Source organism: Falco cherrug, chromosome 7 (assembly GCF_023634085.1).
Source record: "Falco cherrug isolate bFalChe1 chromosome 7, bFalChe1.pri, whole genome shotgun sequence".
Lineage (NCBI taxonomy): Eukaryota > Metazoa > Chordata > Aves > Falconiformes > Falconidae > Falco > Falco cherrug.
The window spans coordinates 54088901-54111651 of NC_073703.1; the positions used below are offsets into that span (position 1 = coordinate 54088901).

The 22751-nt window shown below is 38.1% G+C and overlaps 1 protein-coding gene across 8 annotated transcripts in view; it reads left to right on the plus strand.

Annotated features, from left to right (window-relative positions):
* Nucleotides 1–22751, plus strand: part of FSIP1 (fibrous sheath interacting protein 1) — a 97654-nt gene that overhangs the window by 15775 nt on the left and 59128 nt on the right. For all 8 annotated transcript variants that reach the window (XM_055716637.1, XM_055716631.1, XM_055716632.1 and 5 more), the window contains 2 exons: nucleotides 5087–5248; nucleotides 13517–13654. In XM_055716637.1, the coding sequence (XP_055572612.1) occupies nucleotides 5087–5248; nucleotides 13517–13654 (300 nt within the window). The remainder of the gene's footprint in view (nucleotides 1–5086; nucleotides 5249–13516; nucleotides 13655–22751) is intronic.

A 22751-nucleotide genomic window follows, 5' to 3' on the forward strand; every position in this document is an offset into this window, starting at 1 on the left:
TTAGGCGTGAGAGAAAGAAACAAAAGCAAATACAATGTATTATTTTTTAAAATTATCTCTTCCCCTATTTTATTTTGGGTTATTTTCTAATAAGGAGGTAAAGACATCCAAGAGGTGATTCTCTTCATTACTCTTTTCTAAAATGAGTCTAAAATCTGTCCTTATAAATTACCATTTCAGGATATGGGGTAGGGAGGTGAGCTCAAGATTATCATTATCTGAATCCAAACTGGTTATGGAAACAGAGAACTAACCAACCCATGGTTTGTGACCTTAAACAAATGTGCAATTTACCCAACTTCAGTGTGATTTCTAGATTGAAACTCATTTGGTCTGTGGTCCAAAACTTTAATCTAGGGAAACTAGTAAATGTACACTATGTTTTGGTATTTTCGGAGCTTTGTAGGGCAGATAAAAGTGGAGTCTGTCCATATCAGTCAGGAAAACCTAATGGACAAATTACTAAGATTATATAAATGTGCAGTATTTTAAAAGTAACTGTTCTTTCACAGTTAGTAACATAAAGTAGAAGCACAGAAGACATAACCTCTGCTGATCATTGGTATGCAAAGGTTTAAACTATCAGTCACAATGAGTACTTGTGTTCATGAGATTAAAAACTTCAACTTCTGTAAGATTGCACCAGTTTTCCTGTTGTCCTGATGTTTATTCCCTTGCTTTGCATAGCTTATTTAATATTTGTGGGCATGAACAGTAAGCTTGCAGGTTGACTTATTTATCTGTAAAATGCTCAGCAGTTAATGACATTGCACAGAGATGTTTGGCTTGGCAGGTGTGGTTTAGTGTTTAAGAAAATGCAGTGGAAATCTCTTTGGTCTAATGTAGACCTACTGGTTAGGAGAGTTGATTTTTATTGTACTTTTAATTTGTTGCGTATTAGAAGAACAAAGTTAAAGCTCACTGGATCATTATTTAATTATTTAATTAATCTTTTGTCTGCGCATTTAGGAGAAGATTCAAGGTATTCTATTAGATCTGCTTGCAACAAGTTTGGCATTATGATCCCATGTAAGGGTGAAAAAATATTCAGCTGAAATTGTACTTCAGCCTTTGAATAAGAATGAAGTGTAGGGAGAGGGTTGTGGTGTTGGGTTTGTGATGTTTTTTGTTTATTTATTTTGTTTTCCTCCTCTTGTTGGAAAGGTTGGTGTTTGATTAATTATACTGTCTCTTCTGTTCTTCTTTCCTGATCAAGGATGTGTTTCGATTTGAGGAGATGGTCCTTCATTTGATAAATATCAACATTTAAAGATCTGAAGATGTTTTAAACAGCCTTCTGTTAGTAAACATCATAGCATTCTGACCTAGAGAGGAGTGTCTTTTTTAAAATAATTTATTATTTTACTGATTGCAAAAGACTTCTCTCACAATACATAGTTTTTAGGTTTTCTTTTTCTTTAAGCTAGTGTCCTTGACAAAATTTAGAGGTACTTAACCAGAACAGGTAATGCAAATTCTGACTAGCAACGTATGCCTTTTTTTCCCCACTAATTCTCAAGGCATCAAGGCAACGGAAAAGTATAACACTTATCTAAATGTTTTATTTGATTCATGTCACTATCCTGTGGGCATGTATCTATAGAGATTTTACTGTTTATATCAAGTATTAAATAGATCACTACACAGGATATGTATGTTGCTGTATGTTCTTCATACAGTGGACAAGAATGGGAATGGTAGTTTGTGGATTAGTCTAGTCTGTACTAGATCATCTCTTTAAAGAAAACAGCTCTTAAGTCTACTGCCAAAGGAGAATAAAAGAAAGGATAATAGTTACTTAAACCTGTCTAGTCTGGAGATGGTTTCTTCCTCTCCCATATTTGAATTATATTATGGGTGAGGCATTTCCTGTGGCTGCTTTATAACAAAGATCATAAGGAAATTATCAGCTAATGAGTAATCTAGACTGCTTCAAGCTGGCCCAGGTAACTGTCCGGCTGATGGCCCCTTTCTCTGATTTCATTCTGCCTTTTAAAAAGCTGGTGCAACCACATTGGCTAAAGCAATGTTTTGGAGGTTATCAATCAAGGCAGAGCTGGCTGTGTTGTATGAATTCCTCTGTATAGTGGAACATGGATTAGATAACTTCATTTGACTTGTACTACTAAATATGTCAAATATCCAAACAGCAATTCTCACTTTTTTTAAAGAAGTGTTTTACGAGTATTTAAAATATTTTAGAAGTACATAATGATGCTGACCATCAAAGCTGTAGGGGTATAATTTGTTTCAGATGTTCCACAGTAATAAGCACTGACTGTGCTATTATAAAAGTATTGTTCTGAGTTAACACACGGGAAACATTGACAGGACAGAAGCTTATTTTCCAAGCAAAGTCATCTTGAAAATACAAAAGGGAATGTGTGAGTCCATTTAACCATGGAGTGAAGTGGCTACTGGAGTAATTTGGTTACTTGGAGCATGGGATATGAAAGCATGGGATATGGACACTGAGCTGTAACTAATGAGCCCAGCTGCAGTTTAACTGACTCCCGTACAGTCATTTTTGTGTGTTTGCACTGTGCTCTTCGTTAAGAGAAAGTAGTTAACATGGCACAAGTGTAGTACCACACTGGATACTTGTGTTATGATGGTCATTGTCCCATCTAAACAGATGCTTCCACAAAGCTGGCAAGCTTCTAGAGACATTTCTGAGTGGCTCTTCTTGAGTCGGGTCATGTCCAGTCAGGCTTACTAGTTGTGTCATCATCATACTTGTATGAGACAGCATTAGAAGAACTGATTATTTTTTTTCCCCACAAAAGAGATGACTCCCTTTTCTTTTTTTTTTTTAAATTTTATTTAGTATGGAGGTAATTTATGACAGGTGTTTGGGGTATGCTTTTTTCTTTTTGCAGCCAGTGTGCTTTAGGGTAGTGAGAATGAACCAGGAATGACCTCATAGCAGTGGTATTGTGATTAGAAGCTGATATTTCCTGCTCTTGTGTGGATGTGGCTGCTTGAGTAGCCAGAGGACTAATCTGGAAGCTGTAAAGGAGTGGTGGACATGAATCCCTTGCAAGACAGATGTTGAAGTCTCAGGGCAAGGTGCTGGCCTCCTTCTGTTAGGAAAAAGAAAGAAAACCAGCAATACACTCATGTCCTCTCCCCACACCCCTGCGCTGCCCTTCTGAGGTCTTACTTGGTGTTTCTTTGCAGTCAGGACAGAGATGTAATCTTCTAGTGTCATTCCTGGTGAATGGTGGTTGTGCAGACTTGCTTCCCTGAGTGTGAGACAGTAGTGCCAGGTTGCTGTGGAGAACCTGCAGCTGTTTGTGAATACAAGCTCATTTGTTTAAGTGGGCCAAGCTTACTCATAACATGCAACTGTCTGTGCTAGGAGCACATATTCATGTTGGTTAGTCAGATGTTGCTGCTATCAAGAGGAAAAAGTCATGTAAAGCGCAACCAGGAAAAGAACTCTGTGCTCTGTCTCTCCCAGTGTTTCTGTGATAGCACACTGAGGGTGGAGAAGGGCGGCAGCTACTTCTCTCAGAGCAGTTCCTTCACTTTCCTATGGATGCCATGTTTTCTTCTTTGGTGATACGTTGCAAGTGTCACATTATGTCTTGTATCCTTATTTTGAGATTTGGCTCCAGGTGGTTTCTTCCATAGCATGAACCTCTGCAGTTTCATTCCAAGTCTGGTTTTGATCAGGCTTTCTCTCTTTTTGACTCCTTATCAGATGGAAAGCAGTTGTCCTATTAGACATAGCTGCTGGTTTTATTTCCTTCTTTGACTTGCATGGGAGTCTGTTGCTTCCACTTCTTTCAGAGGACAGGAGGGAGTAGTGTACAGGTGTGATTGGGTGTGTACCGCAATAGGTGAGTCTCTGCATTTGCTGCCAGACTGTGAGATGCAGGTTCGTTGGGGGATTCTAACAAGATGTGTTCAGCGTGATTGAGAATGTCTCATTTTTATGCCTGTTGACTTGCATTTGTCTTTTAAAAAAGCAAAAAATATCTTGTTATCTCAAGTTCAGTATATGGTCAACTCTCTGTACAGTTCCTTGGACTTAAGCTGTAATATGGTGCCTCCAGGTACAAACAAGGAGTGCTGAGACACAAGGCATAACAGAAGTGATTTAGGATGATGTTGAGGACAGTGCAGTTTGAGGGCTGTGCTTTTCCACTTCCATATTAGCATTGAAGATGTGAGTGTATAGCATATTCTTTGTATATTGTGTCTTAGGACTGGTGGATCTATGTCTGCCATACACTTTCCTCCTCATCTCTATCTTCTCCTCCGTCTTGCAGAAGAGCACAACACTCCTAAATTGATTTTCATGTCAGTGGCATCTAAAAATGATGCTTTCTGTGCAGCACTGAACAGCAAGGTCTATATGCAGGTTAGACCATGACAAGCAATTAGCCGTTCAAAAGGGAGCTGGGACTGCCATGCTGAACATACACAGAAATTGCAACAAGGGAAGAATTGGCATCCATGGAAGGGAGTTACGATATACATGGCCTGAGGCTGTTCTAAAGGTTTGACTTAAAAAAAAAAAAAGAGGTTAGCTATCCAAAGTGTCTCTCTTGGGCATAAGAGAACTTGATCAGGAGAGTTGCATACCTTCAGAAGAACGGATGGGGAACTTGGGACCTATCTGCTCTTTGGCATGGAGGCAAAGCATCTGGCTTTAAGCCATTTCATTTTGGGGCTTCCGAGTGGCTAGTCATTGAGGATACAGGCTTTGGACTTTTATAGAAATAAATAAAATAATAGCAGAAGTCTGTTTAGGTCAACACAACACCTTTTTTGCTGTGACATTTTAATAATGCATGTAGATGTAGATAAATGGATTTTAAATATGTATATTTAAGTTGCTGATTGGTTATATTTAAAAATGAAAAATTTATGTCTCTAATTTTTCTGTCCACATCTGCTTTTGAGTCTGCTAGGTGCATGAATATTTGGCAGATTTCAGCTATACACTGAGGTAGATGAAAACTATAATTTTGTTCTTAAGTACAGTTTATTTGAAAAATACACTTGATGTGTAATTGCCTTTACAATCTGTTTCCTGTGGGAATGAGGATTAAATATTTTCTGTATCTTTCAATAGGAGGATTTGTCTGGCTGGCTAGCACCAGGAGAAGGGTATACACCTGAACTGATGGATTTTCACCTAAATGAGATAGACATAAAGCTTCAAGTACTGCTATCGGATGGGGATTTTTCTGCAATTTCCAGCTCTTGCTCAAAACCTTCAAGCCAGATATATCAGGTATAGTACAGAACAGATTTTATGTTGCAGATTTCTTGTTTGAAGTGTGTGTTGAGATCTGATGTAAATGAAAATACAGCATGCCTCTATATTTGTAATTTTTTTTGTGTTTTTCTTTAGTATCGTCTGTTTGTTCTCAAATGTATGTGTTAAAAGTGAAATCTTTGGCTACGGAAATCATATGGAAAAATAATATGTTGCTATTTTAAGTGGTATATAATTCAAGGACTGTCTTGTTTTTAACATTTGTTGATTCCACACTTTCAATAAGAAATTTAATATGCAGGAATTGGTAACTCAGATGTTTTTTTAACTGCATGAGGGCCTCAGTGGTTTAGTGAGTATAGCAAGACATTGCCCATGATAATTCAGCTTTGGGAATTAGAATTAGTTTTTTTTAATCTCTGGATTCCAAAAATGCCTCTTATGGTCTGAAAGATAAAGAAGTGATGAATAAGCAATGTTGAAGACTGTAGAAAATAGATTGAAATTGTATGGCCTTTGTCTTTCCCCCTTGCTAGCAGTATTAAGAACCTGTGAGGTCACAGCCCTGAGAAATGATTGTTTTAATTTTGTGCATAGATGACTCCAGTTTATCCCCTGCCGCAGTAATGTTGCCCCTGCTATAATGGGGGAAATAAAGATGAAATACCACCATTCTTATTTTGCACTAATTTGCAAAAGACTTGTTTACTTCTGTAAAATTTAAAGTTTATAGCCAAAACAGGTATATCATAGTGTAAGAGTGTACATTGGCAAAACTGTGTTTTTAGTTGCTGGTGTATGAGAAACACACTTTTTTGTATGAAAAACATCTCTTTGAATGGCTAAAATACCTGTGCGTTTTTTTTCTTTTTCTAAAGACACTTTAATGTCATTTTTTTGTATTGACTTCTTTCTGAACTTCAGGTTTTGTTTTACTTATAGTAGTATTTGCTGTTGCTCTTGACAGTTCCCGAGGAGTCGCATCTTGATGTTGATAACTAACCAAGTGGGATATTTAATGTGTGAGACGTGACCCCCTCTAGTGGTTAATGGCTTAGGGAAGTGCAGTTACCCGGTAACCAGGTTCAGGGACCTGAGCTTGCCGATGATTGCTGCTGGATTTGTGTTCGCGGTTGTGAGACATCAGCTTGAAGTTGATGCGACTGCCTATGATAATGAGCTCTCTTTGGGCACATTTGTCCAAGTGGTGGTTGTTGCTTCCTTTTCGGGTAAAAGCTGAGACGTATTTGAATAGAAACTTGGCATTTATGTGTATGCTTATTAAAGAGTAATGCGTTATCTTTTTGAATAGTGTTAAACTTAACAACCAAAAAGAGATCATTAATTCTGTAATTTGCCCTTCATTAGTGAAAAGCAGTTGCCCTTCAACTTTTGCTTTGCAGCATGTGAAGGGTTTTCAGACACTGTAGTTCCAGGAAACACAGGATTCCATTTGTCTTTTTTTTTTAAATTTTTTAGTTTTTTGTTGTTGTTGTTCAGATAAGCTTAAGCATGTGAGTCATTTTAATAAAGGCTGCCAAAGAATAGGACTATTTAAAGGTGGTTTTATAAATTTAGAGAAAGAGCTAAGCAGAAGAAATATAAATTGAATTGAGTAGGAGGCTTTACTTGTTTAAAACTGGATTTATAAAGACACTAATTGCATAAATGCAAAACTAATGTAAAAAAACCCGACAAAATAAACAATAAAAGCAGACCCTCCCACTCTGCAGCTCTCTAATTCCAGAAGTGTCTTGAGTTCCAGGTGCCTTCCCAGTTGACTCCAAAATCCCGGAGGTGCCTTCATTCCTGTTTCTTTGCTTGTCCAGAGCTGCTCCTCTCAGCAGAGGACAGGGTGTCTAGTGCTTGTCTTAGTTTCATTGTGGTCCAGATTTTAGGCAAGCCAGTGTTAAGTTCTTCATGAAGTCTGATTCGATAGGTGCAATCTGCTTGTATCTAGCACTGTTCATATTTACATAGAATTTCAGCTGTTAACTTTTTTTTTTTTTTTTTTTTTGGGTGGTAAGTGGAGGATTAAATAGTTGTCTGATCTTCTGATCTTGACAGCCTACTGTGGAAACTTCATACCGGGTCTAGCCTTTAGTCCTGTGTTCTAGGTTATGGGTTTTTTTTGTTTTGGTAGGTAAAAAAATCACTTTTCATACATAGCAATAAAAACAGGTCAAGTTCTGAATTTGGTTATGTGAGTTAAATCTCAACACCTTTTGCTTTCAAATTCCTTTAACAGTTGCTTTTTCAAAAAAACAGGAAGTAATGTGCAGTGGTAGCTGAGAAATTAATGACTATTTTGAGTTTAGAGAGCTTGTCAAAAGACAGGAAAAATTACCTTTTTTTTTTTTTTTCAAGAAATTGTTCTAAGTTCATTGCAGCTCATGGCTATTTTAAAACAGGCTTGTTTATCATGATCAATATCCCCTAATATTGTTATAAAATGGAAGTTTTAATTAATTTGCTTTTTAAAAAACTTGTTCTTGAAACATCTGGTATCTGGTATCAGAAAATAGGTAGGTCACAAAAAGATACTAGAATTCTTTGTAATCAATGTCTTTTGAGTTACCTGAACAAAGGCAACTGATACCCTACCAGAAAGGGTCTGAGGAAATAAATTGAATGATGGCTTTTGCTAAAAGAAGGTATTGTATTGTGATATGTTAGCATGAATGCCTCATGCAAGACAAAGGCACTAAGAGTTCTGGTCGTCTGCACTTTGTTGGGTTTAATTTCCAGCGTTTAATGGCAAGACTTTCAATTTTCTTCAATTGACCACAGCAACTAAAGGAGGAAGTAAATGAGCTGTCAGCACTAGAAGGCTGTTACACTCTGTAAAAGCAGTTAGAAGTGGGACACATTTAACTTACTAATAGAATGAATTAAATAAGTGGCAATTATCCTTAGTTATTCACCCTCACACATATTCTGTGAACACTGTGAAAGTCAAAATATTTGTTGGTGAGACTGGGAATTTGTAGTATTCAAAACTGATAGTGCTAGTCTAGTATTGTTGAAGTCTAAGATAAATTTCTATTGATTTCTTTTATTCAGAGTTTCAGCTTAGATTGTATCACTGCTTTTCCTCTAACAGAGGTAAATTCCATGAACCTAATTGCTAGATAAAGATGTTTGCACAGATGCAATTGGGGTGCAAATTTGAATGCACTGCAATACTGGTTTCTTAGGAATTTGTTTTTTTTAAAGTTTGGCTTTTTAAATTAAGGTGCCAGGAGAGGGCTGAAAAAAATCCTGAATGCACAGAATTTATTTTGAATGAGTCTAGTTGTTATGGGACACAAGTCTGATTTGGAACATGGATGTCCTTTCCTTTGGAGATGAGGCTGATGTAAGTGACATTAATCTTTCTTTTAAAAATTTGTGCTGAAATTCATTCTGATTTCCCTGAATCCAGATATGGATTTCATCTGTTGTGGTGGAGAAGGATATAATGCATTAGTGATGGTGAGCATTGGGAAAAATTGTTAGTGTGTAAATCATCTGCTTGTATTTTCCTTTATAATTTAGAAGTAATTAAAATTAGCTTAGTGTTGTGTATCATAAAGCTATGCACTCTTTTCCTCTAAGAATTGCATTAGGTATAACTTTCAAAATGCGAATACTTGATCACCACTGGCTCAATGGGAGAGCTGCCTTCTGCCACAGATAGATGCTTTGGCAGGGTATAGGAACTATGCTCTGACTTCGAAATCTTTAACAACTGACTTTAATTATCCTACAGTACCATAACTGAGCTGTTACAGATTCATCTTTTTGTGCAATGAGTCCAGCTGGATTCAGAATGCTTTTCCATGACTAATGTTCTCTTTTACATGGAAATGTTTCTCATCAGAACTGTATTTCTCTCTGAAACATTTCTTTGTTCTGATGCCAACTTAATTAAATATTTAAAAATGCTTCTGTCTTATTTAATATTTCTGGGGAAGAACAAATTGAGTTGAATGTAATCCTGAAAGAGACATGAAAATGGTAGGATGAAGAATATGAAGTGTAAGACTGTGTGTGGAGTACAGTTACCAGCTTGAAAAACAGGGAAACTACCTGAAAATAAAAGAAAACGGAGATGGTATTTAAAGAAACATTAATATCTCTCTGCTTGATTGTCTTATAAAGGTAATTACTTTAATGTTGTGTATTACCTTGATGATTTCTTTCATAACTAACTGGGTTTCGTTTATCAGAAAAATACTCCATTTTTCAGTTATAGCAATAGACTGTAGTTAACAGTTTAAGACTAAATAAATACTCAAATGATAAAAAATTCTGAAGATACACTAACATTTCAGTTAACGAGCTCTCTGATAGTGTGTACTCTTCTGCCTGCACTTCACCAAAACAGATGATTTTAATGATTACGTCTATTTCAGGACATGGTTAGAAGCAGATTAATAAGCTGATCAGCCAGTTTTGTGGCTCAAAAAGATTGTAATGACACTCATATCTTTGATTAGGTGGGATTTTGTTTTTATTTATAGAATTTTGGAGAAAAGGGAGTGCAACAAATAACTTCAGCCATTTCACATACTGGATATTTCTGTTTTGCATTATGATTGTTATGGCTTTTGCTGTTGCTTATATCTTTGCTTGTGTAACATATTGAAGTTCACATCTTTATTTTCTACTTTATCTTTAAGATTTTTAGATCTTTAATCTCAGATGGACTCCTACTATGTACACATGCTATATAATGGAAAATTAAATGTTTGCAGTATTTGAAACATTGACAATAAAATGTTCTCCATTATACAATACTAACTACGTTTATGTAATGCTATCTTAAGAAAAATATTTAAAAAATTATTTAACTGGGAAAAAGTCTTAACTCTGCTTATGTGGTTCTGGTCAGTTACTATTCAGGAATGAGAGAAGTAGTAGTCTTCCATTAAAGCAACAGCTCAATGCTCCATACTGGTCAGATATCAAATAGATTATTAGGAACAATTATGAAAGGGAATACAAAATGAATCAGAAAGTATCACTGTGCTTTCCTACACATCTGTAGTATACCATATAGCTTGACTATTGTCCAGTTGTGATCCCCAGATGTCATAACCAATACAGAAAAAATGGAAGACTGATTACCAGAATGCTCAGATGTGTATAATGGCTCCTATGCAATGAGTGATTATGGAGAGTTTGGAAAAAATGAGTAAGAAAGAATGTGACTCAAGTGTGCAAAACCATGCTGATAGAGAGTAAATAGTAAGATTTATTTTTTTTACCATCTCATCTAAATAAATTGTATCAGTAGTGGATGTTGATGTTGGAGAAACGTTGAACCAAGTACTTCTGTTTCTGGTAAATGTTCGTCATTCAAGTTCTAGCCAGCACTCTCTGATAAGAATTGGTTAGGTATCATGGCAGAGCTCAATATTCAAGAAAAGTTTATGGAGAATAAAGTTATCATGTTTAATCCCATTTAAGAATTTAGTTTTATATTGTCTTGCTAGAGAAGCAACCGGCTTAAAATCATACTGAGTGTGATAAAAGGTAAAATAACCTGTGATACCTAGTTTTCCTAAAGTTTGAAGAGGTTACTCATAAGTGCTTGCAGCGGCTGAGCTGTCTGTAAAATGAAACATGTATGCCTGAAACTATTTGAAAGACTAGGACAGAGATTTGCATAAAGCTTTGCTTCAGAAATGTGTGGGAAAGAAAGTAAAAAATTTGAAGTTAATAACTTTTTTGATTTTGTGACTCCTCTCACTATCACCTTTTTTTAATCTAGCTGGTACTGCAGCATAATATTTTTCAGAGATGCTGTGTGCAGTTTGAGCTCTGTTCTTCATTGAAGGCTGAGTTCATATAAAAATATCAAACAGTAGTCCATGCATACAAATCCCAAAATAAACACTGAGAAGTGTAATATAGTATATAGTGACTTCTCAGTACCACTAGTTGCATATTCTTATAGGTGTATTCATAACATTACTCTTTAAAACAAATCATAACTGCAGTTCTAGTCCATGCAGAGCACTAACTGCTCACATGGTAATGTGTCTATATATGCCCAGATGATCAAAAGATTGGATTTAGAGATATCATTGCAGAAACAGTGATAACTGTTTTTAAAGAAAAAGAAATAGGCCATCATCTTCCTCCTTGCCCTTCCATGAACAGTTAAACAATTAAAGATGTAAAATTACTGGAAGAACAATGCCATGTAAAAGCAATTCTCATTAGCGGGTCCTTCAGTTGCTATATTTTGAGCTTTTTTGCGAACTCTATATTTATATTGCAGATATAAAGGTCATATCCTTGTTTCATGTATTAGTAAACACAAGTTTAAATAAATCCTTTGGGTTTTTATGTTCTGTATAGATGTCAGTCATGCAGATTTCTTGCCATTGGGCATCATATTTAATGTAAAAAACTGTGTATTTAGAAGCCTATCTTTAGATATTCAATATTAAGAATTTGGCCTTAGGTGGCCCACATTAAATGTCAATCCAGTTTGGAGAGATTCTAGTCATTAATAGATGGTGCTGTTGATATCTGTCTTTCATAGGAAAATTTACTGACACTGTGGTACTGCCAGCTATTGCTGATTGTAAATATATATTCAAAGATTTGTACTGTGTTAAAAGTAAGTTTATTTTCAGGCAACTAATATGTTTAAATATCAGAACTCATAGATTTGTTTGATGTTTAGAAAAAATTGTTTACAGATGCTGACGGTTTTTTTCTATATTGTAGTTGGGAATTTCTGTTCAATGTTAAATTGCAAAGGTTGTTTTTCTTTCCAGTTAGACACACTATATAAAAATCTTTTCCTGTGTGTTTTTATTAGGATTGCTTGAGCTGCTCCTAAAAATAAGAATAAATAGAGTATATTATTATTAGATGGTTGCTCATGTTCCTTTGGGTTGAATTGACTAAAAGGCATGGGTATTTTTTGTTTTTTCTCCTCTACCATTATTTGGATTCCTTGGGTTCTTTTATAGGATCTTTGGTTTGCAAGAGAGAGCCCTGGTTTTTTTTCCAATTAGAACATAACTTTGCTGTTTGGCCAGTCCTTGTTTTCTTAATGATCTAAATATGTGTAATATTAAACCTTGAATGTATTGGAGGCTCTCCTCCCTGTATGAGGAGAACGACTTGGGTGTGCTGGTGCACAAAAAGCTCAACGTGGCTCAGTAGTGTGCACTTACAGCCCACAAAGCCAACCATATCCTGGGCTGCATCCAAAGAAGCGTGGTCGAGGGAGGTGATTCTTCCCTCTACTCCCCTTTTGTGAGACCCCACCTGCAGTACTGCTGGAGCCCCCAACATAGAAAGGTCATGGTCCTGTTGGAACAAGTCCAGAGAAGGGCCATGAAGATGGTCAGAGGGCTGGAGCACCTCTGCTGTGAAGACAGGCTGAGAGTTGAGGTTATTCAGCCTGGAGGAGAGAAGGCTCTAGGGACACCTTATAGCAGGCTTCCAGTTCCTAAAAGGGGCTTATAAGAAAGATGGGGACATACTTTTTAGTAGGGTTTTAAACTGCAAGAGGGTAGACTAAATATTAAGAAGAAAGTCTTTACTGTGAAGGTGGTGAGACACTGGAACAGGTTGCCCAGAGAAGCTGTGGATGCCCCATCCCTGGCAGTGTTGAAGGCCAGGCTGCATGGGACTTTGAGCAACCTGGTCTGGTGAAAGGTGTCCCTGCCCATGGCAGGGGAGTTGGAACTAGATAATCTTTAAGGTCCCTTCCAACTCAAACCATTCTGTGATTCAGGACTGATACAAACTTCAGGATCTGATCCAAAGCTACTGAAGGATGTAAGAATATGTAACCCAAATCTTTACTAATAGTTGTGCATCCAGCTCCAACTTAGAGAGGGTTATTTCTCATTTACCATGGTCTCTAGTAACCAAAACACAGAGTCATTTCAGTTCAGTTCTTCCTTTCCCTTCTGGCCTAATTGTGATCCCAGTGTGGTTAATAGGAGAAGGCTTTGAACCCCTCATTCAGTCTCCTCATGTTTTTATTGTAGTAAAATTTAAGCGTAAAAATCTTAGCTCTGGAGACTAAGAAATTCCTCTTAAAATGCGAAGAGAAAGAAGTTTTTTATTGAAATAAGTCCAGCGTGGTGTTTAGTTATTGTATTTGAAAATGTGCATAATGAAAATTTAACATCTGTGAAATTTGAAATTGACACATTATTCTAAACATTTAAATTTTTTCCTAATAGAAATAAAAAGAACATTTGTCTGGTTTTGAAGCAGTATAAAGTCATATGTTTAACTTCTGCCTGGTCTTCCTTTTGTTAGGAGCCTCTGGTTTATGCAAACAGAAGCTTAGAAGCAGTTCCAGGTGAAAAGGTTCTGCGAGACAATAAGGAACAACGGGATCAACAAAATCGTCTGAAAGAAATAGATCATCAGCTGAAATCCCTAGAGAGAAATCTTGTAAGTCTCCTATTTTTGTCATATTTTTCTCCTCTTGGTTTGAGAACTTTGGAGTTTACCATTCCATGTGTCTTAAAATAAAATCTAATTCTGCAACCTTGTGTAAATTCCTGAAGGAATACCCAAAGAAATATACAAGCAAAAGTCTCAAATAATTTTTCTTAGTCCGGGAAACATATTTTTCAGTTGTATATGCCTGTTTCCCATGAACATAGTGTTTTAGTGTTTTTCAGAGTGAAAGAAGTTATTTTCCTCTCTTCCTCCCCAGAGGGAGATAGCATAAACAATCATATATAAATACATCCTAAAAGGATTTTTTTTTTTTTATGGCTCATATAATTGTGTTCTTTGAAGAACCAGGTCTGGTGGGAATGTTGTATACACTAAGTTATTGGGTGATTTAGCTTTGCTGAATTCATTTAGTGTATTTTTGTAACTTAATTTTCATTTAATACCTGGATTTCATAGGTGCAAGGGCCTATAAATAGGATCACGTAAGTAAAATGGTAGTAAAAAATCATTACTGTTTTAGAATAAGTACATCGCATCTCATTCTTCTTACTACTTTGAGTAAGAGCAGGTAAGGAAAGGCAATTTAAAATCTAAGAGGATCGTTAAACATAATTTTTGCCTCCTAAGTTATTTCTAAGTCATAGAGCCAGGACTCACAAACCAAAACTTATGGGCCTTTCTCAGGTAATATACTACTATTCTTTTCTCTTTCAGCGAGTATAATTTATTAAATTACTCTCAAGTTACAATAACAAAATCTAACTAAAAAGTAGCGCTGGGGAACCTGAAGGCCTTCAGGAATCTTTTTATTAATTTTTAAATATACATTGTAAACATGCTGTTTGATCTGCGCTGAAAGAGCTACAAAGCAACCCGTACAGAAGAGAATTAGGGAGAAAATGTATACATTAAAAACAGATGAATTCAAAAGGAGAGTCCTAAGATGATAGAGTTGTCCTTTGTTTGGCATGAAAGGCAATGCTGGTATTTGTTTTTTTATGTTGGATCTCGCATAGATCTTAAGAGCACAGGAAGAAAATCTCTTTCAATTTTTAATTTTTTGTTTGCTTTTTTTTAATAAATCTTTGAAGGTTTCCCTTGCTTAGGTGAAGTCAGGAATGAAACTGCTGAATACTTAAAAGAACATCACTGCATTAGTGTAGCTTGGCAGTAGTCATTAAAACCTGGATATATATATATGTATTTTTAAGATTTTAACGTCTTTGTTTAGTGTTATTTTTCTGCTTTGGGATGAGAAAGCTTTTGTTTCTCTATGGAATGTGCTATGTGGGGAAGACAAACTAGTATAGTTGTGTACAAGAGGCAGGTGAGATGACAGCTGGTATGGGTGACCTGATGAAGCTGCATTTTTACTAGGAAACCCCAAGAATTTTGGTACATTAGCAAGAGGCATCAGTATAGGTAATTGACATAAAAGAGGTGTGCAAATGGAGGTGGTGGTGACTGGAAATAATGAGCATGGATTTACCGAGAGTAAGTCATGCTTGACCAGCCTGATTGCTGTCTTTGATAAAATGACTAGATCTGCTCTGTAAGCTGGAGGGCAGGGCTGCCACTCACTGGGAGTTAGGCTGGAGGAGGGAGCTGACAGGAACAGTGTGAAATTCAAGGACAAATGCGGAGTTTTGCATTAGAGTGAAATAACTCCCTCTGACAGTGCAAGGTGGAGCCTGCCTGGCCGGGGAGCAGCCCTGCTGAAAAGGACCTGGCATTGTTGTGGGCAGCGGACTACACATGAGCCACCAGCAGTGGCTTAACAGTTAAGATTAACAGTGGACTTGGCTGTACGTACCTACATGAACTTAGCCAACAGATGAAAGGAATTAATTACTCCCCTTTGCCGGGTACTCATTAGACTGGTCTAGAGTATTGCATCCAGTTTTGGGCTCCCCAGTAAAGAAAGGTGTTGACTTACCTTAGCAAGTTCAGCAGAGGGCCACTGAGATGATCTGGGGCTAAAGCACTTCACCTGTGAGGCTAAGGAGACTTGGTTTGCTAAACCTGGAGAAGAGATGGCTCAGGCAGACGTAACAGTAGCTTCCTATTAATAAAGAGGGTGTTACAGAGAAGGCAGAGCAGCAGTATCTTTACTGAGTTACATGGTGGGAGAACAAGAGGCAATATTAATAAATTGAAATGGGGAAGTTCCAACTGAATTTAAAGAACAAGAAAATACCTCTGAGGGTAACTGAGAATGGGAAGCAGGTTGCATGGAGAGACTGTGAAATATCCGTCCTTAAAATTTTGCGGACCTGGCTGGTCAAAGCCATAAGGTATTTGATCTGATCTCATAGCTGACCCTGCTTTGAGCAAGAGGTAGGACTAGAGACCTCTTGATACTCACCCTTCCCAGTCTGATGATTTTTTTTATTCTACAAGGAAAAAGATCAAGATATTTTATGCATTTCTCAGGTGGTTATCTTTCTTTAGTATAACTACACTGAAGGAAAAATAGTAAGACTGTGCATTTTAGGAATGTGTTTTTTGTGTGTAACTGATGTTTAGTGTTTTTCTTGTGTATTTATGGTTTTATGACTACGTTTGTTGCGTCAGACCAAAAAAATCTGTGTAGGCTACCCTTGGCTTGTGGAGGTCTTTATTCAGCAGTAGGGCTACCTTCTGCAGTAATCAGAGTTAGGACAAATACTGTTCTAGTTGTCTTTTATTGCTCTCAAAGTGATCTCCAGTGCAGATCAGAAGCTTTGTAATTCAGACAGTGCCATAACCACAGTGGTATAATCTGAATTCCTCATACAACTGTTGCTACAGCTGCAAAAACTTCAGCCACTATCTACATATGCAGGGTTTATGCTGGCAGTGCTTGAACTGCACAGCCAATATGGAGTACTTATGGAGTATAGGAACAGACTTCAGATGTCTTGGGCTTAGTGATCACGAGATGATAGTTTTTGATTTTTGGAGAAGTAAGAAGAGGGGTCAGCAGAACTGCTACCTTGGACTTCCAGAGGGCAAACTTTTTCCTATTTAGGAGCCTCGTCGACAGAGTCCCTTGGCAGGCAGTCCTGAAAGGCCACAGGGTCCAGGTTGGCTGGACGTTCTTCAAGAAGGTTATTTTAAAGGTGCAGGACGGGGCTGTCCCCATGTGCCAAATGATGAGCTAGTGGGGAAGACCAGCCTGGCTGAACAGAGAGCTTTGGCCGGAACTCGGGGAAAAAAGGAGAGTTTACCACCTCTGGGGAAGGGGCAGGCAACTCTGGAGGACTGTAAGGATGTCACGAGGTTATGCAGGGGGAAGATTTGAAAGACAAAAGCCCAGCTAGAACTCAGGCTGCCCACTGCTCTAAAAGATAAAAAAATGCTTTTACAAATCCATTAGAAACAAAAGGAGGGCCAAGGAGAATTTGCATCCTTTATTGAATGTGTGGGGGAACATTGCCACAAAGCATGAGGAAAAACCTGACGTACTTAATGCTTTCTTTGCCTCAGTCTTTAACAGCAAGCCCAGCTTCCTTCTGGGTACTTGGCCCCCTGAGCTGGAAGCCAGGGACGAGGAGCAGAATGAAGTCTCCACAGCCCAGGAGGAAACAGCTGGGGACCTGCTGCTCCGCTTAGACACACAGAAGTCTATGAGGCCAGTTGGGATCCACCTGGAGGTACTGAGGGAGCTGGCAGAGGAGCTCACCAGGCCACTCTCCATCATTTATCAGCAGTCCTGGCTAAGTGGGCAGGTCCCAGCAGCCTGGAGGTCAGCCAGCGTGACACCCATCTACAAGAAGGGCAGGAAGGAGGATCTGGGGAACTACAGGCCTGTCAGCCTGACCTCAGTGCCGGGGAAAGTTATGGAGCAGGTCATCCTGAGCGCCATCACACGGCATGTGCAGGAGAACAGAGGGACTGGGCCCAGCATGTGTGGGTTTATGAGGGGCAGGTCCTGCTTGATGAACCTGATCTCCTTCTACAAGATGACCTGCCTAGTGGATGAAGGAAAGGCTGTGCATGTTGTTTACCTGGACTTTATTATTTGACACAGTCTCCCACAGCATTCTCTGGGGAAACTGGCTGCTCACGGCTTGGACGGGTGCACTCTGCGCTGTGTAAAAAGCTGCTGGACGGCCGGGCCCAAGGAGTGGTGGTGGATGGAGTTACACCCAGCTGGTGCCCGGTCACAAGTGGTGTTCCCCAGGGCTCAGTGCTGGGGCCAGCTCTGTTTAGTATCTTTATCGACGATCTGGACAAGGGGATCGAGTGCACCCTCAGCCAGTTTGCAGGCGACACCAAGCTGTGGGGGAGTGTTGACCTGCTGGAGGGCAGGCAGGCTCTGCAGGGGCATCCGGGCAGGCTGGACCCATGGGCCAAGGCCAGTTGTACCAGGTTCAACAAGGCTCAGTGCCGGGTCCTGCACGTGGGTCACAGCAGCCCCACACAGCGCTACGGGCTGGGGGCAGAGCGGCTGGAAAGTGCCTGGGGGAAAAGGGCCTGGGGGTGCTGGCTGACAGCTGGATGAACATGAGCCAGCAGTGTGCCCAGGTGGCCAAGAAGGCTGCTGGCATCCTGGCTTGTATCCAAAATAGCACGTCCTGCAGGACAAGGGCAGTGATTGTCCCCCTATACTTGGCACTGATGAGGCTGCAGCTTGAATACTGTGTTCGGTTTTGGGCCCCTCACTTCAGCACCTCAACACCCTTCTTGAAGTGTGTCCAGAGAAGGGCAGCAGAGCTGGTGAAGGGTCTGGAGCACAAGTCTTATGAGGAGCATCTGAGGGAACTGGGGTATTCCAGCCTGGAGAGGAGCAGGCTCAGGGGAGACCTTACTGCTCTCTACCTGAGAGCAACTGAAAGGGGGTTGCAGGCAGCTGGGTGTCAGTCGCTTCTCCCAGATAACAAGCAACAGGACAAGAGGAAATGGCCTCAAGTTGCACCGAGGGAGGTTTAGCCTGGATATTAGGAAAAATTTCTTCACTGAAAGGGTGGTTAAGCATTGCAACAGGCTGCCCAGGGAAGTGGTGGAATCACCAAATCACCATCCCTGGGGGTATTTAAAAAATGCATAGATGTGGTGCTTAGGGTCATGGTTTAGTGATGGACTTGTCAGTCCTGTGTTAACAGTTGGACTCTATGATCTTAGAGTTTTTTTTCCAACCTGAATGATTCTCTGATTCTATGACAAGGAGGCAGTGATTCCTTTAGAGGCTGTTCACTTGGGGGTGTGTGTGTCACTAAAGTTAGGGAGCGTTTTTAACTCTTATTTTTTCACAGTTCCAAAATAATAGTAAAACTTCATATTAATACACTGCTTTAATACATTAAACATGTAAAAGATGAGGGGGCAAATAAATAGAGGAGTTCTGTGTAACTTCAGTATATTTTATATGTTAATAGGCAAAGAGGTAAATCAAGTTGGCTCATTGTCATCTTTTCCTAGTCATTGACCTTTATATCACTTTTTGTCACTGCTGACCTTGTTCATGAGGCAAACACAATCTGAGGAAGTGTGTCTGGGACTGTACGATAGTCTACGGCAGGCCTGGGAAATGCAGTGGGCTGCTGACTCATTCAAATATTTTGTATATAAATGGGTCAGTTCCAAGTCTTGGTTGGATTATAGCAGTATTGTTTGGTTTCACATTACACAAAGAGTCTTGCAACATACCACACGTTTTTCCTTGGCTAGATTGTGTGTATTTAAAACTCTGAATTGATAGAATGCAATGCTAATTTACAGTGCTTATAAACATAGGGTATGTTGTCTGTACCAAAGCGTAACTCATGGCCAGACTAGCGTTGCTGTGTGCTATGCAGCATCGGGTAAGGCTTCTTCAGGGGGACATACTGTGTCATCTTAATCAGCTGCTGCTCTGTAGCATGACTCTAAGATCACACAAATATTTCATATTCATATGTTGTATTAGGTCCTCCGTGAGATACTTTGATTGCCAGTTTAAATTAAGAAGTATTCAACTCTAAATGTAGGTAGGTTTTTCCTGCTAACAGCAAAGTAAAACATATAGAAAATGTACACTTTTTTTTGTGTGAACAACAAAGAGCCACCAGAAAATACTGTTGTTTTTTTTTAGTTTCGTGTCCTTGATACCATGCTGTTTTGTCCAATCTTCTTTAGAAATAACTGTATTTTCCAGAAATAAGAGTAGAAGGTATCTCCTTCTGTTGCAACATACATAATTGAATAATGTTTTTGTTATTTGGTGTGGGAACGTCTAAAAATCAGGTGACTTATGCAGTGTGGATTGGGCACCTTGTTTCTATACTAAAGTAATATTTTGGCCGTCAATTCTGTAACAATGTTAGCAGCAAAACTGCTCTCTGCCAGGAAACTGCAGGATGAAAGGCTAAATAGAATGCTTGGGTTAAGGACGTGTGTGTGTGGGAATATGTAGGTGGCATGTTTCCAGAATAATTTAATGATATCTGGAAATACTGTTTGTTATTCAATAGGTGGCACTCTTTGCTGTAGGTCAGAGGAAGAATGCCTGGGCATGGTTCTAGGAGATATTATTACTGGTGAAAACATTGTAATTTCTGTGGTATGAAATACAGGTTGTGAGAGATTGCCTCTCACTTTTGACCAGACTCCAGGTATGCAGCTTTTAACATTGCTATTTTTCTAGCTTAGCTAATTAAACAATTCAATTGTCTATTTAAAATTAATGTATTTAAAATTCACATTGCATTTCAATTTCTCCTTTACTCTTTCCTAAACCACTGTAATTTGCTGTGTAAAACTGGAAATAAATTCTCTGCTCTGAGTAGAGGAGGTGATTTGTCACCAGTTAGGAACGTTATTTCTGAATACGTGGTTATACTGGGCTTTATAATTTTAAAATATAGTATTTTACAATTTTAATGTCTGTGAGACGACTTATTTTAAAATGTACTTCAAAAAAAAATCCCTCAGATAGAAGCTTTTCTTGTTGTTGTTTCTTTTGTTTGTTTATTTTTGTTTCCTAGGTAGAAATTATGGCTAGTTTAACTAGAGCAGAATTTAGCTCTGTGTGTTAGGGAGTAAGTTACAGTAGATATAAAGATAACTTTATTAATATATTTTTTTGTGTATGGTAGAATGCTGTATTTCCTCCACTACTGCAAAATTAATTATTCAAATGTATTTGTATAATGGTAGCTTTAATCTGACCCCTTCAAGGGGAACACATTCATCATATTTCTTGAGCAGTCTTTTTAGTAGGTGCTGGCATCTGAAATTACAACATTTATGAATTCCTCCATTACACTTTACCTCATGTATGCTGTGGGACTTCATTGTTTCAGGGAAGTCTGGGACTGAGCACGCAAAACAAAGCTGTAAGATAAGACCTTAACATACTTTACAATTGATATAAAAACACAGAAAGTCTGCTAAGTATTATGCTTGAAGTAATGAGACTAAGGGCTTTGGACTCTGAGTTCCTCCTTTATTTTGAAAAAACCTGTCCCCAGTGAATTAATATACCAAAGAATGTATTGTATGCATTGAAATTTCAATCCAACTCAAATGTATCTGTACCGTGGTTTCTGGGCCCTTGCTGAATTTCTTTTAGGTTTTAGTTTGACCTTAGTTCACTACTTCTTCATTTGAAACCATGGCTGACTCTCTCCACATTCTTTCATCTTTCAGTTTCCTGGAAACCATTGAGCTTATCTTTGTTTTGTGAATTGCATTGTTAACTGCTGCTTCAAAAAAAAATGTTCAGCTGCCAAATGCCTGTTGCTGAGCATTAAAGAAAAGAATTTTATATAGAAAGAATAATAAAGGTAGTTATTTTTCAATTGTGGCTTCTAGTAGTTGGCCATTTGTGATAATCCAGTAGCGTGTTTGATGATGTGTTGAATTTCTTCATGGCACACAGTAGGTTTAGATACCCATCCAAGCGAGCTTTTCAGTAAGATAGTTTCACCTTTGTTGGCTAATATATGTGTTTTATTTCAAATGTCTTCAAGTGGAAGCTGATTCTTCCCTGCCAAAATCTAGCCACAGATGCCTGTTTTGTGGTTTTGGTTAAATATATAAATTTAAAAATATTTCAAATGCATATTAAATATATATGCATGTAGTTGTATGTATATACACACATATGTATAAACACTGTTACCTCTTAGCATGACTGAGATACTGATACCTACTTTAAAAAAATTAGTCTGCTTATTTGTGGTAAGTAATTTTAATACACAAGCTAAATCTGGTTTGCCTAGTCTTAAACTTAAATTTATCATCAGATGTCCATGCATCTCTGGAAATTATTTTTTCATAAATTTATGCAATCTAGTGGCCAAATACAGTATGTGATTGTCAGTTATTGAGGTCTTTTTTTTAATATATCTGATAATATGAAAATAAACATATTCTGTTACCTGAATAGCTGAACTTTGCAGGAAGGTGAACAATTGGTGTGGATGATGCAGGAAAAAAATTAGTAAATATATTGATGGTGTCAAGAGCCTTGATCACCTGCAGGAGCTTACTCTGAAAGGCATGATTCTTATCTTATTGATCTGTGGGGAAGGAAACCTTAGGATAAAATTAATTAATGTTTAGTGCTGGAGAAATTCTCACAAACCTTTTCATCATTTACTTGCATCAAGATGATGAGCGGGTTTGCTGTTGTACATGATTTTATTCCAGCGTTTTCCCTGAAACTGATTGAATTCAGTGCACCTGATCCTGACTCTGTATTAGGCATCTTTGAGAAAAGGAGAATAATTTGTTTCTGACTTCTACCATAATTCCTATCTTCCCCTTTAAAGGGAAGAAGAGCGCAAGGTGAAGTCCTACCATGTATTTGGGGAGTAATTTGTCAGCTAGACAATCCTATAATATAGTTTTCAGTCACAGTGTCTGCAGAAATTAATTGCTAATACTTTTGAACACAGGAATATAGCTGTATTTTTTGACCACGTTGTGCATTGGTAGTCCTCTAGGTTCTTCTGGGATGCTGTGCCGCAACATACAAATAGCAAACAACTTTATTTGAATTCACATAATATCATGTGGTGGCTCATTTCTGAATAAGCATACGTTTGTCCATACAAGCAGAACTTGTTTAATAAAACATTTTCATAACATATTTCATTGCACCAAATAAAGGGGAAAA